The following is a 17,742-nucleotide window of genomic DNA, read 5'->3' as shown; positions in this document are numbered from 1 at the left end:
TAATTGATTAAAAAGTAAATAAACCAACAGAGTCGAACCTGCTAGATTAAGCATGAAGATCCTGACATGCAGTTTGTATTGTGTTTATCTTTCTGTCGATGTTTGCTTGTTAATCCTCTGGAATTCTCCCCAGGCCTTTGGAACAGACAGACCTGGGCAGGGATTCACTGACCAGCTGCAAGTGATTACAGGCGGTATTACAGTAGGTCCAAGTATGAGCACTGGTTTATGTTTGACCTTGAGGTCCAGGCTCTTGGGCTTTCTTGACCTCTATTTTAAGAACATGAATTTTGTTTTTTCTCTCGCCTCTTTTAGTTATCATCACTATCTCACTATTTAACTTTTCTATTCTTTCCTACTTCTGCACTCGACTTCTAACTTTCCCATTTAGGCCTAGAGCTTGATATATGCCAGTGCTTTGGATTTTACACCATAGCACATGTGTTAGCGTGACATAAAGCTTTCCAGTAAAGAACTACAGACCTACATTACTTGCTTTTAATGCTATTGCAATAGCCAATATTTTGCGAGTGTAGACAACTGCTGTTTCCTTGTTTTCACAGCGCTGACAGAATCTGTTCTGAAGCCTCTCCTTATCGCATTTTATTAAAAGTGATTATTGTTCATGGTGTATTCCCCTCAGCATGATCTGGTCACTTTCACTATTATAGATTTAACTGAACACTTGTCTGCATTTGTAATTGTACACTGGTGTGCTCTAATCCAGTGTACAATTACAAATGCAGACAACAAAGCTGAGAAGTCGAGATTAACCCATCCCCAACCACACCCAGGTGCTTTCAGCTGTTGGATTGACCCGAAGCAATTCTCCCATTTATCATTTATCATATATCTATCTACAGTAGCTTGTGAAGCCTTGTGGATGGGCCTGTGTCTAGAATCCAACTGGGATGTGTCATGAAACCTAAATGTGTTAACTACCAGCCACTATCCCATACCTGACTCATGGTTTATGTTATAATCTACTTCTAAGATACTTATTTACTGTAAATGGGAGTGAAGGGAGGACGCCTTCAAATGTATTTGACATCAATATTTTTTAGCATCTAGAACATTGTAGCTGCATTTTCACCATTAATAGGTATATCTAAAATTTTATGTTTTTAACTACCAGTTAATGTACTATTGCATTATATTGCATGTGTTAGAGGTCATTCAAGTCTTGTACAATTTGTCATGAACCCACTTTGAGAAAAACAGAACGAATACAAGGTTGTGCAACAGCTTAATGAGATTTTATTAGCACTACAGGTTGTAAATAGTGATAGTTGAGGGGATCTATAACACACAGCAGACAAAGGGGTTTCTGTTGACTCCAAAGCTTCACTCCTCATCAAACCCTTTCTGTAGCAGCCGGGGGAGGTTGGAAAAGAAGAAGAGAAACAGCTGTCAGGGCTCCAGATTAGTGCAGCTTTAGTGCAACAAAGCAACTATATATATATATAATTACAAAGTGATATCAACTGACAGAACACATACTCTATCTGTGCTAAAGAACGAACAGCAGAGCAGCAAAAGAGTTAAATGCAGCCACTAGAGGGCAGCACGTGTCAGGGTCAGATGCTGCAAAGTGCATGTGTCAAACCTTGGATCCGACATCGCGGCTCTTGGCACGAAGCTTGTTGACCTGAGACTCAGCGATGTCAGCTCTCTCTTCAGCCTCCTCCAGCTCATGCTGCATCTTGCGGAACTTGCCAAGATGAACATTAGCCTGTTCTTCCTGTTAAGGTTAATGAAACAAACCTGAGTATTTGGAGACAGAAGACGACACTACGTGTAGACTTCACCTCAAACATTACCACACTTACAGCCTCCTCTGCAGATCTTTTGTAGGCTTTAACTTTCAGCTGCAGCTTGTCCACTAGATCTTGAAGCCGCACGATGTTCTTGCGATCTTCTTCAGTCTGTGGAAATGAGAAACAAGGTTACACATTTGGCCTGTGAAAGACTGGCAACCTGTTTAGGGTGTACTCTGTAAGGGCTCTGTCAATCACTCCCATAACCCTAAAGCGGATAAGTAGTGAAGAAAATAAATGGATGGATGGTTTCAAACTTACAAAAAATGCTTAATTCAACCTGGGAAAAGGATGCTGATAGTTTCCACAAACCTGGTAGGTGAGTTCCTTGATGCGACGTTCATATTTACGCACCCCCTTCACAGCATCACTGCTTTTCTTCTGCTCCATTTCCACCTCATTTTCTAGTTCCCTTACCTGGTTGGGGACATGAAATACAGATAACTCTCCAAAGAATTTCTTTCAAGAATTGAAACATTTAATTTCCCAGAAATAACACAGATATGTAAAAGAAGTGCTCACCCTGGCCTCGAGCTTCTGCACCTGCTTCTTGCCTCCCTTCATGGCGATCTGCTCAGCTTCATCCAGGCGGTGCTGCAGGTCTTTGATGGTTTGCTCCATGTTCTTCTTCATTCGCTCCAGATGAGCGCTGGTGTCCTGCTCCTTCTTCAGCTCCTCTGCCATCATGGCAGCATCAGTGATGGCCTTCTTGGCTTTCTCCTCTGCATTCCTGCACTCCTGCACTGCCTCCTCCACTTCACTCTGAAGCTGGGATGTATCAGCCTCCAGCTTCTTCTTTTGGTTTATCAGGCTGGTGTTCTGCATACAATAAACAAAGACAATGATGTCGTATGATATGCAGTACCTTTGGTCAGCAATTTAATATGAACCTTTCTGTCTGTGTCACCTGTGAGTGCAGTAGCTGCACCCTCTCTGTAACATCCAGCAGCTCTTGCTCTGCAAGTTTGCGGCTTCTCTCCGTTTGCTCCAGAGCTGCTCTCAGCTCCTCCACTTCAGCCTGAAGCAGGGTGTTGCGTCGCTCAACAATGACAATGTTTTCCTTCATATCATCACTGGCTCGCAGAGAGTCATCCAGCTGAAGTTGTGTGTCCTAGAAAAATGTTTGATCCTCTGGTTATAAATAATCCATTACAGAAATAGAAACATGAGAAATAATTACTTTTTAGTTTACCTTCAGATGCGCATGAACAGCCTTAAGCTGTTTCTGGGCCTCGGCTGCCTGCCTGTTGGCCTGGCTTAGCTGGATCTCCATCTCATTCAGGTCTCCTTCCATTTTCTTCTTCAGCCGCAGAGCCTCATTCCTGCTGCGAGTCTCAGCTTCAAGAGAGCTCTGCAGGGTGTCGATGGTCCTCTGCAGGTTTCTTTTGCTCTGCTCCATCTCTTCATCCTTCTCAGCCAGTTTACGCTCCATGTCAGCCTTGATTTGGTTGAACTCAAGCTGAGCTCTTAGAATCTTGCCCTCCTCGTGCTCAAGAGAACCCTAAGATGGTCGTGAAATCATATTTTGAACTGTTCTTTTTAAAGTTATAAATATATATACATAAGAGACTGGAGGATATTAGGTTTTAGTCGCACCTCTGCTTCCTCAAGGGCAGACTGAATCTCACTCTTTTCTTGCTCCAGCTGCTTACGGACCTTCTCCAACTCATGAATGGTTTTTCCCCCCTCACCAAGTTGCTCAGTGAGGTCAGAAATTTCCTCTGTGTATGAAAGTGGTTGTGTTCAGTGTACTTTTCTTTTGTACCTGTATGTGTGTGTGTGCATGTGTTGTGAATGTGCATTCAGTTACCCTGAAGATTCTTGTTCTCTCTCTTCATGGTCTCCAAATGTTCAAGAGACTCTTCATAAGAGTTCTTCAGTTTGAAGAGCTCAGTGCTGAGAGACCTGGCCTCCTTCTGGGAGCTCTCCAGCTCACACTGACACTCCTCATACTTCTGTTTCCACTCAGAAAGAATCTGAGATAGACATTGAGATAGAAATGGTATGAATTTAGGCTTAAATCACTGACCTCTCCATAGTTTCCCCTGTATCTGCACTGTAACAACTCTTTGACAAAGCAAGAGGTAGTTATTTGTCACAGACATGCCAGGTTTATAGTTCAACATGAAGAACAGAAAGCATGATTTTAATGATTAATGTGTTTGCAGTAGTTTAACGATAAAATATGAAAAATACTTTGTCAAAGTTTCTTTGTTTCTTGTCCAGAGCAGCAGCAGCAGCATTAGACCTCTCTACATCCACCATGAGATCTTCAATCTCATTCTGCAGCCTGTGTTTGGTCTTCTCCAGAGAGGAACATTTAGCATTCACTGCTTCAACAGCCTCCTCAGCGTCCTGCAGACGCTGAGCCAGCTTCTTTCTAAAAGTGAAACACAACTGTTTTTATATTTTGGGCCATTATTTAGTCATTGAACATTTGTACTCTGTAGCCTTCTATAGATATAAAAATCTATCGAAGGCTTGCAGATGTACGTATGTTTATGCTTGCTTCCAATTACATATTAGAAGCTTGTTTTATTTTGTTTTTGCCTGAAAGGGAGCTTCAGGAACAACACTTTCCTTTCAGAAAATGTTAGATTTTACATTTGTTCAGGTGACCACAACAAGTCAACTATGTACGCGGCATTTTTTTAACTTTCGAATATAACCAACTAGTATTGTTGTTTTTCTGTCATTCTGGGCCAACGACACCCAGCAAAGGACCCCACGTGAACTGTGGACATTGGGGTGTATGCTCATTACTTGAACTCCTTGATCAAAACGGCTCAAATCAAAACATTGAAGACATAATTATCGTCATCACAGCTGTCGCCACTCAGCAAAATCTTCTGCACCAGCATTGGTATTGGAGAAAAAAAAAGCTACAAAAAAATTGCAACTGTTTTCAAAGTTTCCTCCAGAAGGTCTCGCCTTATCATGTATACCTTCTCTACCTATCATCTGGAAATCTCAGAGCTTCTGTACTGATACATTATTGAAATGGCACTGAAGATCAAACACTCGTGTCTTCAACCCATCCATGGTACCCACACAGCAGGTTGTAAAATTTGGGACGTGCACAACATGCCACGCCACCATTTGATAGCAAAAAAGGTATAAAAAGGCCTTAAAGCAGGTGGTCCTATCTTTACTGTTCTTCTTTTGAGCTCTTTATCATATTTCACAGTTTAGATTAATATTCTTGTTTGTATCTAACTTACTTGGCCTCTTCTAGTTCTTCGGTCCTCTGGATGGCATCAGTTTCATACTTGGTTCTCCACTGAGCCACCTCAGAGTTGGCCTTGGACATGCCACGCTGTAGTTCAGCTTTAGCCTCCTGCTCCTCCTCATACTGCTCCCTGAGCAGGTCACAGTCATGGCGAGCAGACTGCACTGCATGGGCTAATGCGTTCTTGGCCTGGATGGATATATATATATATATATAATAGATGTATAATGGGGGCAATTATCTTGCAGCTTGGGTTTTTATTTTTAATTTATTTGGATCTATACTACTTTTGCATACCTTTATTTCCTCTTCTAGCTGTCTCTTTATATCTTCAAGTTGTTGGTTATAGGAATTCTTTCCTCTCGTCAGCTGAGAAACGAGAGATTCTTTCTCTTCCATCTGTCTTAAAAGCTCATCTGCAGAGGTTCAAGTTCATTATATTCCATTGTTCTGTATTAAATGCGTATGACATTTTAAGTGAACACAGGATAATACAAACCATTCTCTGCTTGAAGCTTGGCTTTCTGAGTGGTTAAGTCACTAAGGGATCGTTGATATTCATCACACTTGGTCCTGTATTCATTCATTTGATCCTCCAAAGTTCTGCAGGTCTTTTCCAGTGTAGTCTAAATATCACAGTTCACAGACAGTCTAGATGTTAATCTGTTATTTGATGAGTGACCAACCACATTTTTAAACTTACCTTAGACTTTACAGTTTGTTCCATATTGGAGACCACATCATCCAGCTCCAGTCTGAGCTCACTCTTCTCCTTCTCCAGTTTCTGCTTGACTCTCTGCAGGTTGTCAATCTGCTCTCCCAGCTCAGCAACACTGTCGGCTTGTTTCTTCCTGAGTGTGGCAGTAGTGGCTTCGTGGTGCAGAGTGGCCTCTTCGAGGTCTCTGCGCAGTTTCTGGAACTCGGCCTCCCTCTTCTTATTCATCTCAATCTGGGCAGCCGTGGCTCCTCCAGCCTCCTCCAACCTCTCACTGATTTCCTCCAGCTCTCTGGCCAGGTCAGCTCTCTGCTTCTCCACCTTGGCTCGAGCAGCTCTCTCTGCTTCGAGCTCTTCCTCCAGCTCCTCTACACGAGCCTGGTGCGAGAATAACATGTTGAAATGACTCAGTACTTTAAAAAATACAGTTAAGACAAAAAACAGTGCACATTTTGTCACCTGTAGCTCTTTCAGTTTCTTTTGCAGTTGAATAATGATGGCCTGTTCATCTTCAACTTTGCTGTTCAGCTGGCTGATTTCAAAGTCTTTCCTGCAGCATTTTTTCTTGTCAGTGTTAGGCAACAAAACAGTGTACATGGTATTCAGTGATGATACTGACTGAACAATGTTGAGATGAATGCTTACTTTTTCAGACGCTCCTCCAGCTGTTGCTTGTCATTTTCAAGATCCATCACAGACTCCTGGGTCAACTTTAGATCTCCCTCTAGCTTCCTCTTAGCTCTCTCGAGGTCCATTCGAATCTTTTTCTCTTGCTCAAGAGATCCTTCAAGCTTATGGCAAAAATGAAATATTATTGCATTTCTGAATAGCTTAATCCCCAATATAGTGTCATCTAAGTAGCATAATTTCAAAAAGTTTATATTTTACATCATCCACTTGCTGCTCCAGCTTAGCCTTGGCCTTGGTCAGAGTGTTGACTTTGTCTTCCTCACTCTGCAGGTCATCCAGAGTTTGCTGATGAGCTTCTTGTAAAGCTTTCTTTTCCTTGGTCAGCTTGGCAATGATCTCATCCTGAGCAGCCATCTCTTCAACAAGGTTCTTGACCTGTTGCAGGTAAATGATGGTATTACAAATTCTGTGCACAGTTTAGAAACATGTCTCTTTTTCATACCCTTGTTTTCAGAAATAGAAATATCAAGTACCTTGTTCTCAGTGGCATGCTTCTCCTTCTCCACTTTAGCTAGAGTTAACTCTAAGTCATCGATGTCTTTCTTCAGCTCGGAGCACTCGTCCTCCAGCTTCCTCTTCTTAGCAGTCAGTTCTGCATTCATCTCCTCCTCATCCTCCAGTCTCTCTGTCAGCTCTTTGATTTTGGCTTCCAGCTGAATCTTGCTCTTGATCAGCCCCTCACATCTTTCTTCAGCATCACATAGATTGTCTTGTTCCTACCAAATAGAATTCTTGTTAGTGCTCACTTTAATGGCACATTTAAAACAATATATACAGTGGGGCAAAAAAGTATTTAGTCAGCCACCGATTGTGCAAGTTCCCCCACTTAAAATGATGACAGAGGTCAGTAATTTGCACCAGAGGTACACTTCAACTGTGAGAGACAGAATGTGAAAAAAAAATCCATGAATCCACATGGTAGGATTTGTGAAGAATTTATTCGTAAATCAGGGTGGAAAATAAGTATTTGGTCACCTCAAACATGGAAAATCTCTGGCTCTCACAGACCTGTAACGTCTTCTGTAAGAAGCTTTTCTGTCCCCCACTCGTTACCTGTATGAATGGCACCTGTTTGAACTCATCATCTGTATAAAAGACACCTGTCCACAGCCTCAAACAGTCAGACTCCAAACTCCGCCATGGCCAAGACCAAAGAGCTTTCGAAGGACACCAGGAAAAGTATTGTAGACCTGCACCAGACTGGGAAGAGTGAATCTACAATAGGCAAGCAGCTTGGTGTGAAAAAACCAACTGTGGGAGCAATCATCAGAAAATGGAAGACATACAAGACCACTGATAATCTCCCTCGATCTGGGGCTCCACGCAAGATCTCATCCCGTGGGGTCAAAATGATCATGAGAACGGTGAGCAAAGATCCCAGAACCACACGGGGGGACCTGGTGAATGACCTGCAGAGAGCTGGGACCAAAGTAACAAAGGTCACCATCAGTAACACACTACAACGGCAGGGAATCAAATCCCGCAGTGCCAGACGTGTTCCGCTGCTGAAGTCAGTGCATGTCCAGGCCCGTCTGAAGTTTGCCAGAGAGCACATGGATGATACAGCAGAGGACTGGGAGAATGTCATGTGGTCAGATGAAACCAAAGTAGAACTTTTTGGTATAAACTCAACTCGTCGTGTTTGGAGGAAGAAGAATACTGAGTTGCATCCCAAGAACACCATACCTACTGTGAAGCATGGGGGTGGAAACATCATGCTATGGGGCTGTTTTTCTGCCAAGGGGACAGGACGACTGATCCGTGTTAAGGACAGAATGAATGGGGCCATGTATCGTGAGATTTTGAGCCAAAACCTCCTTCCATCAGTGAGAACTTTGAAGATGAAACGAGGCTGGGTCTTCCAACATGACAATGATCCAAAACACACCGCCCGGGCAACAAAGGAGTGGCTCCGTAAGAAGCATTTGGAAGTCCTGGAGTGGCCTAGCCAGTCTCCAGACCTCAACCCCATAGAAAATCTGTGGCGGGAGTTGAAAGTCCGTGTTGCTCGGCAACAGCCCCAAAACATCACTGCTCTCGAGAAGATCTGCATGGAGGAATGGGCCAAAATACCAGCTACTGTGTGTGCAAACCTGGTAAAGACCTATAGTAAACGTTTGACCTCTGTTATTGCCAACAAAGGTTATGTTACAAAGTATTGAGTTGTATTTTTGTTATTGACCAAATACTTATTTTCCACCCTGATTTACGAATAAATTCTTTACAAATCCTACCATGTGAATTCATGGATTTTTTTTTTCACATTCTGTCTCTCACAGTTGAAGTGTACCTCTGGTGCAAATTACTGACCTCTGTCATCATTTTAGGAGGGGGAACTTGCACAATCGGTGGCTGACTAAATACTTTTTTGCCCCACTGTAACTATGGTGTCATTCTTACAGCTTGAACTTGGAGCTGCAGGTCATTCTTCTCTTGGAGAAGAGTCACCATTTTCTCCTCTAGTTCCTTTCTTCGAGCTTCAGATTTTGCATAAGCTTCTTTGAGTTTTAGGAATTCTTCCTTCATGTTGGCCATCTCCTTTTCTGCCTCAGCAGATCTCAGCAGAGGTTTGATCTTGAAGAAAAGCTTCATCCAGGGCCAATTCTTAACCCCCATGAAGGCACGTATGTTCCACTGGATTACTAATAAAGCATCTCTAGAAGTTTTTTCAAGTAAATTAGGGATTCAGTTAAGCATAAAATCACAAAACAATAATCACGTGGCTGTAGAAGATACCTGCGTTCCACCATCTTCTGATACTCAATGCGAGACAAAAGACCACGGGATCTGGCTTGAATCGCTGTGATGATTTTGGAAAGACGCTCATCTCTCATCTCCTCAAGCAGACCCAGCAAGCCAGCCTTGAAGAACACCTAACAACAGCAATGGGTTTTAAGGTTGGAAAATCCTGTTTTTATTTTTGGACATTTTTACTGATATGAGTAACACCTGAGAAGATACCTTTGTATGCCCAAACTTGTATTGGTTGTGATCAATATCCAAAGACCCAAGAAGTTTCTCTGCTCCTTTCCTACTGTCTATGAACTGGCCTTCGGGAATGGCAGCAGGATTCAGGATGCGATATCTAGAAAATGATGATGTAAACTTGTGCTTATAGTGCAGTGGAAATGAAATCAAAGTTTTGAGATACCCCTAATGAAAGTAGAATGAAGCGCACGAGTGTTTTTCATATTCCCTAAGGCATAGGTGCCAAACTTTGGCCCGCGGGCAGCCTAATTACATTTGGTCCGCGAAGCCATACCAAATTACTATTAGAGCTGGCCTACTGGTATTATACAGCTAATATATATATTGTTTAGTATTAAGCTTTGCTTGTTCCATATTCAGTTATTCAGCAAAACGTGTTTGAGTCCATAAGAAAAGATTCATTCTTATATCTGGAGGAAGATTTTTTTTTCAATAAATATTAATGTTAGCCCACGACTTTGTTCCAGTTTTGAAATTTGGCCCACTGTGTATTTGAGTTTGACACCCCTGCTCTAAGGTGTCTAATATATCAGATTTCTTCTTGTATAAAAATCTTTTACTGCATAATTAGTAAAAGAAGAAAACTGCAAAATAATACTCTGAACTCATGTAATTTCAAAATGTAATGTCTGATTCTTCCTGAATTGGTGTGAGAGTCAACAAGGGGTCTTTATACATTTCTGAAAAACAGAATGTGACTTTCTTAATGTATTAGGTAAATTTACTACTTTCAAATATTTTTAAGTATGAAAATCTGTGCTTAATGTACTCATATACTTTTCAACTTTTTTTTCTTTTTGAAAGCTTGACGACATGATGATTATTGCTCATTTGGAAGCATTTTTCTTTATAGTTTTTCAAGAAATTGAGTACGGGTTTGCACTAAAGAGCTTAAAGCTAGCAACTTAGGTAACTCACCTAGCTTCTCCATACTAAATGAGTTTTTCAATTTTTCAATCTTCAAAGACTTACCATGGATATTTTAGAAATACATCTGTAAAGATTGTGGCTCATTAAGGTTGGTTTAAATTACAAATGAAACGTACTTTAATGTGAAAAAAAATTAATCCAACTACCCTAAACCAGTTACTCATGAGCTCCTATCAGTTAAAGCCTGTATGCTCCCCTTTCCAACAATCCTTAGTAGGCCCTTCTGGTATTCTTTTACAGTTTTGTTTTGGGATTTTTTTTAGTTAATTTAGGCTGCATATCACAATATCTGTCAATGTAAATATTTTTGCAGTAAAATATTTTACACAAGCACTAGTATTGTTCTTGACAGTACTAACAAGATCCCATTTCATATATTAGACATCTTAGACCAGCGGTCCCCAACCTTTTTTGCGCCACGGACCGGTTTATGCCCGACAATATTTTCACGGACCGGCCTTTAAGGTGTCGCGGATAAATACAACAAAATAAAACTAGTACCGGTACCGAAAAAAAGAAAATTTATTCATAACACACGTGTAAAGACCCAGGAAAACCGAGTAAACGATAAAAACGATAACAAAATAACGCTGAAAACCGATAAAAACCCTGAAAACTATACATTTCACAGCTGAGCCCCAACTCTCGCGGCCCGGTACCAAACGACTAACGGACCGGTACCGGGCCGAGGCCCGGGGGTTGGGGACCGCTGTCTTAGACAGTATGAAAAATTGTTTGTTTTTCTTGTGATCTGGGTATCTCGCATGTGGGAGCATTTCCAACCTGTGATCTTAATGAGGTAATACCTCTGCTTGAAATCTCCATAGAGGATCCTGTTGGGGAAACCCTTTCTGCAGATCCTGATGCCTTCCAGCACACCGTTACAGCGCAGCTGGTGCATCACCAGAGGGTTCTCCATGGCCCCTGGAGTCTTGGTCTCGTTGGGGATGATGCAGCGTACAAAGTGAGGGTGAGTTGACCTCAAGTTGGTCATCAGCTTGTTCAGGTTCTCCTTTAATAAGGTAAAACAGATATTTAGAAATACTAATGATAGTTGCACGTAAAACCATTTAGTCCAAGAAATATAAAACATAAGCAGTACCCTGTGAAGAGCAGACACTGTCTGAAAGGAGGATCCTTTTTTCTTCTTCTCTTTTTTTCCCTCGACAGCTTCAGACATAGCTGTTGAGAAAATATGTGTTGTTAGTACTAGACAAGAAACCCTACAAATATCTTCAAACTAGATATTCATCCAGGTGTACCTGAGTCAGCTCCTGCATAATTTGCAAACAGAGTTGCAAGAAGTTTGAGGGTCGACTTTTGGTACAATGCCACAACAGTCTCATTCAGAGGATCCTTGTTCTTCACCAACCAGTTGTTGATATTATAATCAACAGTTCCAGCGTAGTGAACCAGGGCAAAATGAGCCTCTGGTTTTCCTTTGACAACTCTGGGCTTCTGGAAGTTGCTGGATTTTCCCAGGTGGTTGTCATAGAGCTTAGCTTTAAAGGTGGCATCACTGGCTTTGGGGAACATGCACTCCTCTTCAAGGATGGACATGATACCCATGGGCTGCAATTTATGAGTGAAAGGGCAAAATATGAGTGTTTTTTTTTAAAATACCATATTTGAGCTGAACATGTAATAGTTCAGGGTCTCACCTTTTCAATCAGGTCGATACAGGCCTGCAGATCCATGCCAAAGTCAATGAAAGTCCATTCGATGCCCTCTTTCTTGTACTCTTCCTGCTCCAGTACAAACATGTGGTGGTTGAAAAACTGTTGCAGTTTTTCGTTGGTGAAGTTGATGCACAGCTGCTCAAAGGTGTTGAACTGTAAATAAATAAAGAAAGAAAATGTATTCAATTTTAATCTTTCTGTACATATTATGTTGGGAGAGATGCAGTTTACTGTGATTACTCACATCAAAGATTTCAAATCCAGCAATGTCCAGCACCCCTATGAAGTACTGGCGAGGCTGCCTGGTCTCCAGTGACTGGTTGATTCGTATTACCATCCACAGGAACATCCTCTCATAAACAGCTTTTGATAGAGCACCAACAGCATAGTTCACCTGTGGAATGGGAACACAAGGACCATACAAGAAGCCACAAAGCAAGGAGGGTGTATTCCTCATTTTTGAATCTAAATCTAACCATTTAAAGATAACTGTATTGAAATATGCCTTCTCTTATTCTCTGACCTGGGCGACATTTTGTCCTTTGGTGACCCACTCGTTTCCTACTTTGACTCTTGGGTGACAGAGACCTTTGATGAGGTCGGCAGAGTTCAGGCCCATCAGATATGCAACTTTGTCAGCATCTGAAGAAAAAATAGAATACTTTGATTGGTTTGATTCTGTGGCAAAGTGCCAAACAGAACCACACTGTACCTTCAGTGCCATCAGCCTCTGCCTGCTCCTCTCGCTGCTTCTGCTTGAATTTCATGTTACCATAGTGCATGATGGCACCAGTCAGCTTGTACACAGAGTTCTTTTCCTCTTGCGTAAAGCCCAATACATCAAAGGCACTCTGTAGAACAGCATACAATAATGTCTCAACATCCTTAAAATGAAAATATCACTTTAAGTAATCGGTCCAAAACTTCTACGGTGCTCTATTAGACCAACACGTGGACTTATTAAATGAGAGGTTATAAAATAGCAATAAGTGAGAGCCTGACATCTGTTGCCATGAGTTCCTCAGCGTCATCAATGGAGGCCACTTGGGTTTCCCCCTGTGAGATGAAGGCATAGTCATAGGGATTATTGGTGATCAGCAGCATCTCTGGAAGACACATGAATGAATGAAAAAAGGTGATAAAGGTGGGCATGTGACAATATAGAACCTATGTTTTATATCTTTTTTTTACCGTTCCATGCACTAACCCAAGATTTCAGGCTTTTTGTTGGACAGAATCTGGTAGAAGATGTGGTAATCTCTCTCTGCCTTGAGCTGGAAGATCACACGAGACTTCTCCAGAAGGTCTGACAAACGTGAAGTAGAAGGTATTTGTGTTAAATATACTGTGTGACTGTTTGACAAAATAAATATTATATAAGTGTTGAAAGAATGTTTGTTCTTACATGTTTCGATATCAGCAGAGGCTACTTTTCCCCTGGTATCAAAGTGAATTCGGATAAATTTACCCTGAAAAGATAATATTTGCATTTAAAAAACCTTCCTCTTACTGACTAATTCCATAGAAACATAATATTCACAATACTCATGGTTCAGTTGTAAAAATATTTGCCACTCACAAATCTGGAGGAGTTGTCATTCCTAATGGTCTTGGCATTGCCAAAGGCCTCCAGAGCAGGGTTAGCCTGGATAATTTGATCCTCCAAGGTGCCCTGTCATAAAGGAACACTGTGGTTGTTAAATGTGTGAATATTTAGAGGTTATCTCTTTTTTCTGTTTTTTTTTTTTTTTTAAATTAAGAATCTCTTTACTAGCAGATTATATGAAATCAGGAGAAACGTTTGTAGTCTTTGCAGGTCTTAAGCCATCATCATTGATGAGAAGCAATCCAAGCCTATCACCCTGGTTAAAAGTGAAAAATTCTTTTGGTTAGTGTCAATTAGAATATCTATTTCTCTAATTGTTTTCCATGGTTACCCTGAAGAACAATTTTAAAAAGCCTAACATGTTTTGATAACATAGTGTTTGAGGTACTTTGCATTTGCATTGATGAGCTCTTGGACCTAAGACAGAGTTTACTACTTACCTTGTCCTTGACATTTGCGTCCTTCTTAACACTTCCAGCCGCAATACTTGCAAAATACTGGATTACTCGCTTTGTGTTGACGGTCTTTCCTGCACCAGATTCTCCACTGTAATTGCAAAGTCACTCATCAATACGTAAATGCACCATATTGTAGAATAATGTTGTGTTGTGTATCCAAGACTTTACATACGTGATCAGAATTGACTGGTTTTCACGGTCTGCAAAAAAGTACGTTTGCAAAGGTTATGTCAGTATATGTCCCAAAACTTAAACCAAACTGTATCTATTAATATCCATCTGTACCTGCCAGCATGTACTGGTAGGCATTGTCAGAGATGGAGAAGATATGAGGAGGTGCTTCACTCCTCTTCTTTCCTCTGTAGGCAAGAACCACCTCCTGATTGTAGACTGGCAGCCACTTGTAGGGGTTGACAGTCACGCAGAACAACCCAGAGTAGGTCTGAGATTATAAAGAAAACCATTGCTGTTAAGGCATAAATGCATTTCTATTTCTAATTTAGAACTTGTTTGGATTTGCTTCAGGCTTTGGACATGCCGCTCATTTGATGGTAACTCCTAGAACATTGTTGTGTCTAGATTCAAGATTCAAGGTCTTTATTGTCAATGCAGTGTACTAAAATGCCACTTCACCCCAAGCCGCCCGTGGTGCATTTATAAGAATATAAAAAACATATCTAAAAACAGATATGAGACTAGAAATTACAAATAAGTAATAACTCACTAAATTTGGGTAAAGTTAAGAGATAAAAAGTACTATTACTAACTACATCTATGCACAATAAACAAAGACAGGACAGAGGCAATATGAAGTGGCCATGTGCAATTACAGTAAAGTGAGATGATTGTGCAGTAGGAATGAATACCAGGTTCAAGTTATGAGTCAGGATATTGTACACAAGACAGGACGAAGACGTGCAAGATGCAAAATTTGCAAATATAGTATAATTTAGATGTGTTCAGTAACTATGTGACTGAGGTGTGCAAATAAGCGTATTGTTCCTAGTTTGTAGTAGATTTGTGGAAGTTTTTGAGTTTTTTGGTGAGTATTGTAAGGTGTTTTTAAAAGTGTTTGTGTTTATCAGTCCTTTGGTGGTAGTGAGTTGAGGGCTTTGACTGCTTGGGGGGAAAAGCTCTTGCTTCTATGTTAACATTTTAAGTACATTCCTAGTTGATGGAATACAGTATTTGCTAAAGTTAGAAAAAATGAAGCTTCTGAATATTTCTGGCAGCCCCCAATATCAAGCCACAGTTCATAGGTCATCTTCATGCCAACGTTCCCCAGCCGATCACTTATTGCTTGCCTACAGTTCTTACACATCTGCTATCCTCTTTGCAACCCACTTATACGCAATCTCTTCAGTTTCATGCTGTGTCTGATTTAATCAATGCCATCTCATTCCTGTTCTTTTCAGAACATTTTGCTGCTCCTCATCTGGTGAAAGCACCAGATGTAAATGACTGCAAATAGGTTTTACCAGGTTTTCCTTGTTTTTGACTTGCTGACTACTCACATAGATCATCCATGCTGCATAACGCTCTTTGAGATTAAACAGCACAGCTGGTTCATGGAGGAAGGTCAGCATGGCCATGTCTTCAATCTTGTCAAACTTTGGAGGATTTTGTTGCAGAATCTGCGAGTCTTTGACAGTCACAGTCTGGAAGGAAGAAAATAGAATGTGTTTTGATGATTTGGGTTATGAAACCAAACATTAACCTCCTGTTGTCTGTGTTACCTGCTTGTTCTGCACTGTTATTGTCAGCATTACTTGTGTAGTGTTACAGTGCATACCACAGGCTGTCATTGCCAGATGGCAGCAATACCTCGCTTCATCACTCAGCTGCTCTGTGCTGTGAGTGGAGACTTTAATTGCACTAGTAGACAGGCTTCCATTTGAACTTGTCCTGACACTCACTTAAGGACAACACTTTAAATCATTCATAGATTTACACTCAGATTATCACTTTCTCCCAGACATGCACTCATATGCACTCACATCTAATGTGTTTCCTGTGCTGCTCTAACTGACCTGGTTACTGGAGTGGCTCCAGTTCATCAAAATCACCTGATAGATTTAGTTTTATGGTACAGAGTGGTGTACTGAATGATCAAGTGGACCAGGCAATCGATTGCCCACCACTACAGTATGTAAGGTAGGCTAAGTAAGATTATATTTGACTTAACCGCAATCTCACTGTGCGATAAGAATGAGGGCAAACAAAATGCTAAAAACAGCAACGAACTAACCTTCCCATTCTGGGTCTCTACAGTGACCTTGTCTCCATCTCGGCTGGTGATGGTTGCCTTCACAAACTCTTCTACTGGATCAGGGACAAAGCATTCCTTCTTAATGTCAAAAGGACGCGTCGAGGCCTCCATACGTTCCTTCTCCGACTTCCTTAGGTACTGGGCAGCCGCCCCAAACACAGACATCTCTGCATCCCCCATCACAGCACTAATATACATGCAAAGAGTTGGTTCAGGGCTTGATACTTTTTCTTTCTTTTCTTTAAAAATTTACTGCACTCCATACTTATGCAAATGAAAATCTAACTTATTTTCTTTGTCCAAACCATATATAGAATTTCCACTGATGGAAATATATAATTGCCATATAATTGACTCTGTAATATAAGTTGTTATAAAAAGAAAGATCATTTACCAGTGGGTTCAACTCAGATGACAAGTGAGCTCAGACTTCACTGTATGAAATGATGATTCACCTGCAGCAACCAGAGAAAAAGAGTGTTTAATGAGATTCTGCAACATCCTTTTGGGTCATGTAAATGGACTGGATCTTATAAAGTGCTTTTCTACAATACTTAAGCACTTAAAGTGCTGAATACAACGTGTCTCAGTCACCCAAGTATTTTTTCTACATCTTAGTGCTCAGGGTTTAGTCTCTTGCCCACTTTGGCATGTAGCAGCCAGGGATCGAACCAGTAACCTTCTAGATTAGTAGATAACCTACCACAGCCATACAAAGTACACCAGTCCAGTGTTAGCTAAGTGTTAAATAGGACCATGAGACCTTATAACACCACATTTAAACCTGTTTAGTTTAGACAATGGGAAAATAAACTATGATAACAGCATGCAAAGTATAACCAGACTTACAGAGGCCAGGTGAAGAGAAAGCAGCTGGTAGACCTGCAGGCAAAGCTGGGATCAAATATATAACCCCAGATAACCCTACCTTACAAGGCCAAGGGCACCACCCTGACCTGATAACACACACACACACACACACACACACACTTGGTAACCACCATCATTTTCATCACTTATGACAGGGCTCTCCATGGTCATGAGATGATGTCTGGCTGCCCTCTCCGCTTGTTTGTCTCCACCTCTCATGTCCAAATAATGTGATTTTTGGGAACACCGCCAGGAACTTTCTGCAGCATAACTCATCTGTGACTCACCCAAACATAGCTTCTCTATCTCTAATTCTGCCACACTTTTTTCCTGTCATCTCTTGCACTGAATTCTTCTTCCAAGTGGGGACTGGTCATGGATGGAAACCAGATTCCATTTACTGCCTGGGCAGAAGGGGAGAAAAGGACAGAATGACACTTCAAAGGCACAAATTGCCACCTTATTTACTTTTAGTCTACAATGACTCAGTC

At 41.2% G+C, this 17,742-nt stretch overlaps 1 protein-coding gene across 1 annotated transcript; it reads right to left on the bottom strand.

Annotated features, from left to right (window-relative positions):
• Nucleotides 1-1,234: 1,234 nt before the first annotated feature.
• On the bottom strand, nt 1,235-17,297 carry LOC120738375 (myosin-7-like). The gene is made up of 39 exons (XM_040039568.1): nt 17,231-17,297; nt 16,776-16,836; nt 16,361-16,568; nt 15,627-15,770; nt 14,398-14,554; nt 14,285-14,312; nt 14,095-14,200; nt 13,628-13,720; nt 13,454-13,517; nt 13,256-13,354; nt 13,051-13,154; nt 12,761-12,899; nt 12,572-12,690; nt 12,293-12,442; nt 12,031-12,201; nt 11,632-11,941; nt 11,472-11,551; nt 11,176-11,381; nt 9,413-9,536; nt 9,188-9,324; nt 8,852-9,107; nt 6,925-7,167; nt 6,650-6,826; nt 6,407-6,552; nt 6,221-6,311; nt 5,750-6,139; nt 5,546-5,672; nt 5,344-5,462; nt 5,039-5,235; nt 4,014-4,197; nt 3,628-3,793; nt 3,414-3,538; nt 3,010-3,318; nt 2,725-2,928; nt 2,340-2,636; nt 2,130-2,234; nt 1,830-1,925; nt 1,607-1,741; nt 1,235-1,365 (listed from the first exon to the last, which is right to left on the bottom strand). Exons 3-39 carry the CDS (start codon nt 16,559-16,561, stop codon nt 1,345-1,347), a joined length of 5,820 nt encoding a protein of 1,939 aa, XP_039895502.1. The 5' UTR covers nt 16,562-16,568; nt 16,776-16,836; nt 17,231-17,297; the 3' UTR covers nt 1,235-1,344.
• Nucleotides 17,298-17,742: the final 445 nt, after the last annotated feature.

Source organism: Simochromis diagramma, unplaced genomic scaffold (assembly GCF_900408965.1).
Source record: "Simochromis diagramma unplaced genomic scaffold, fSimDia1.1 OVJJ01000337.1, whole genome shotgun sequence".
Taxonomy (NCBI): domain Eukaryota; kingdom Metazoa; phylum Chordata; class Actinopteri; order Cichliformes; family Cichlidae; genus Simochromis; species Simochromis diagramma.
Note: the sequence above shows the minus strand (reverse complement) of the source record. Positions and strands in the feature narration are given on the sequence as shown.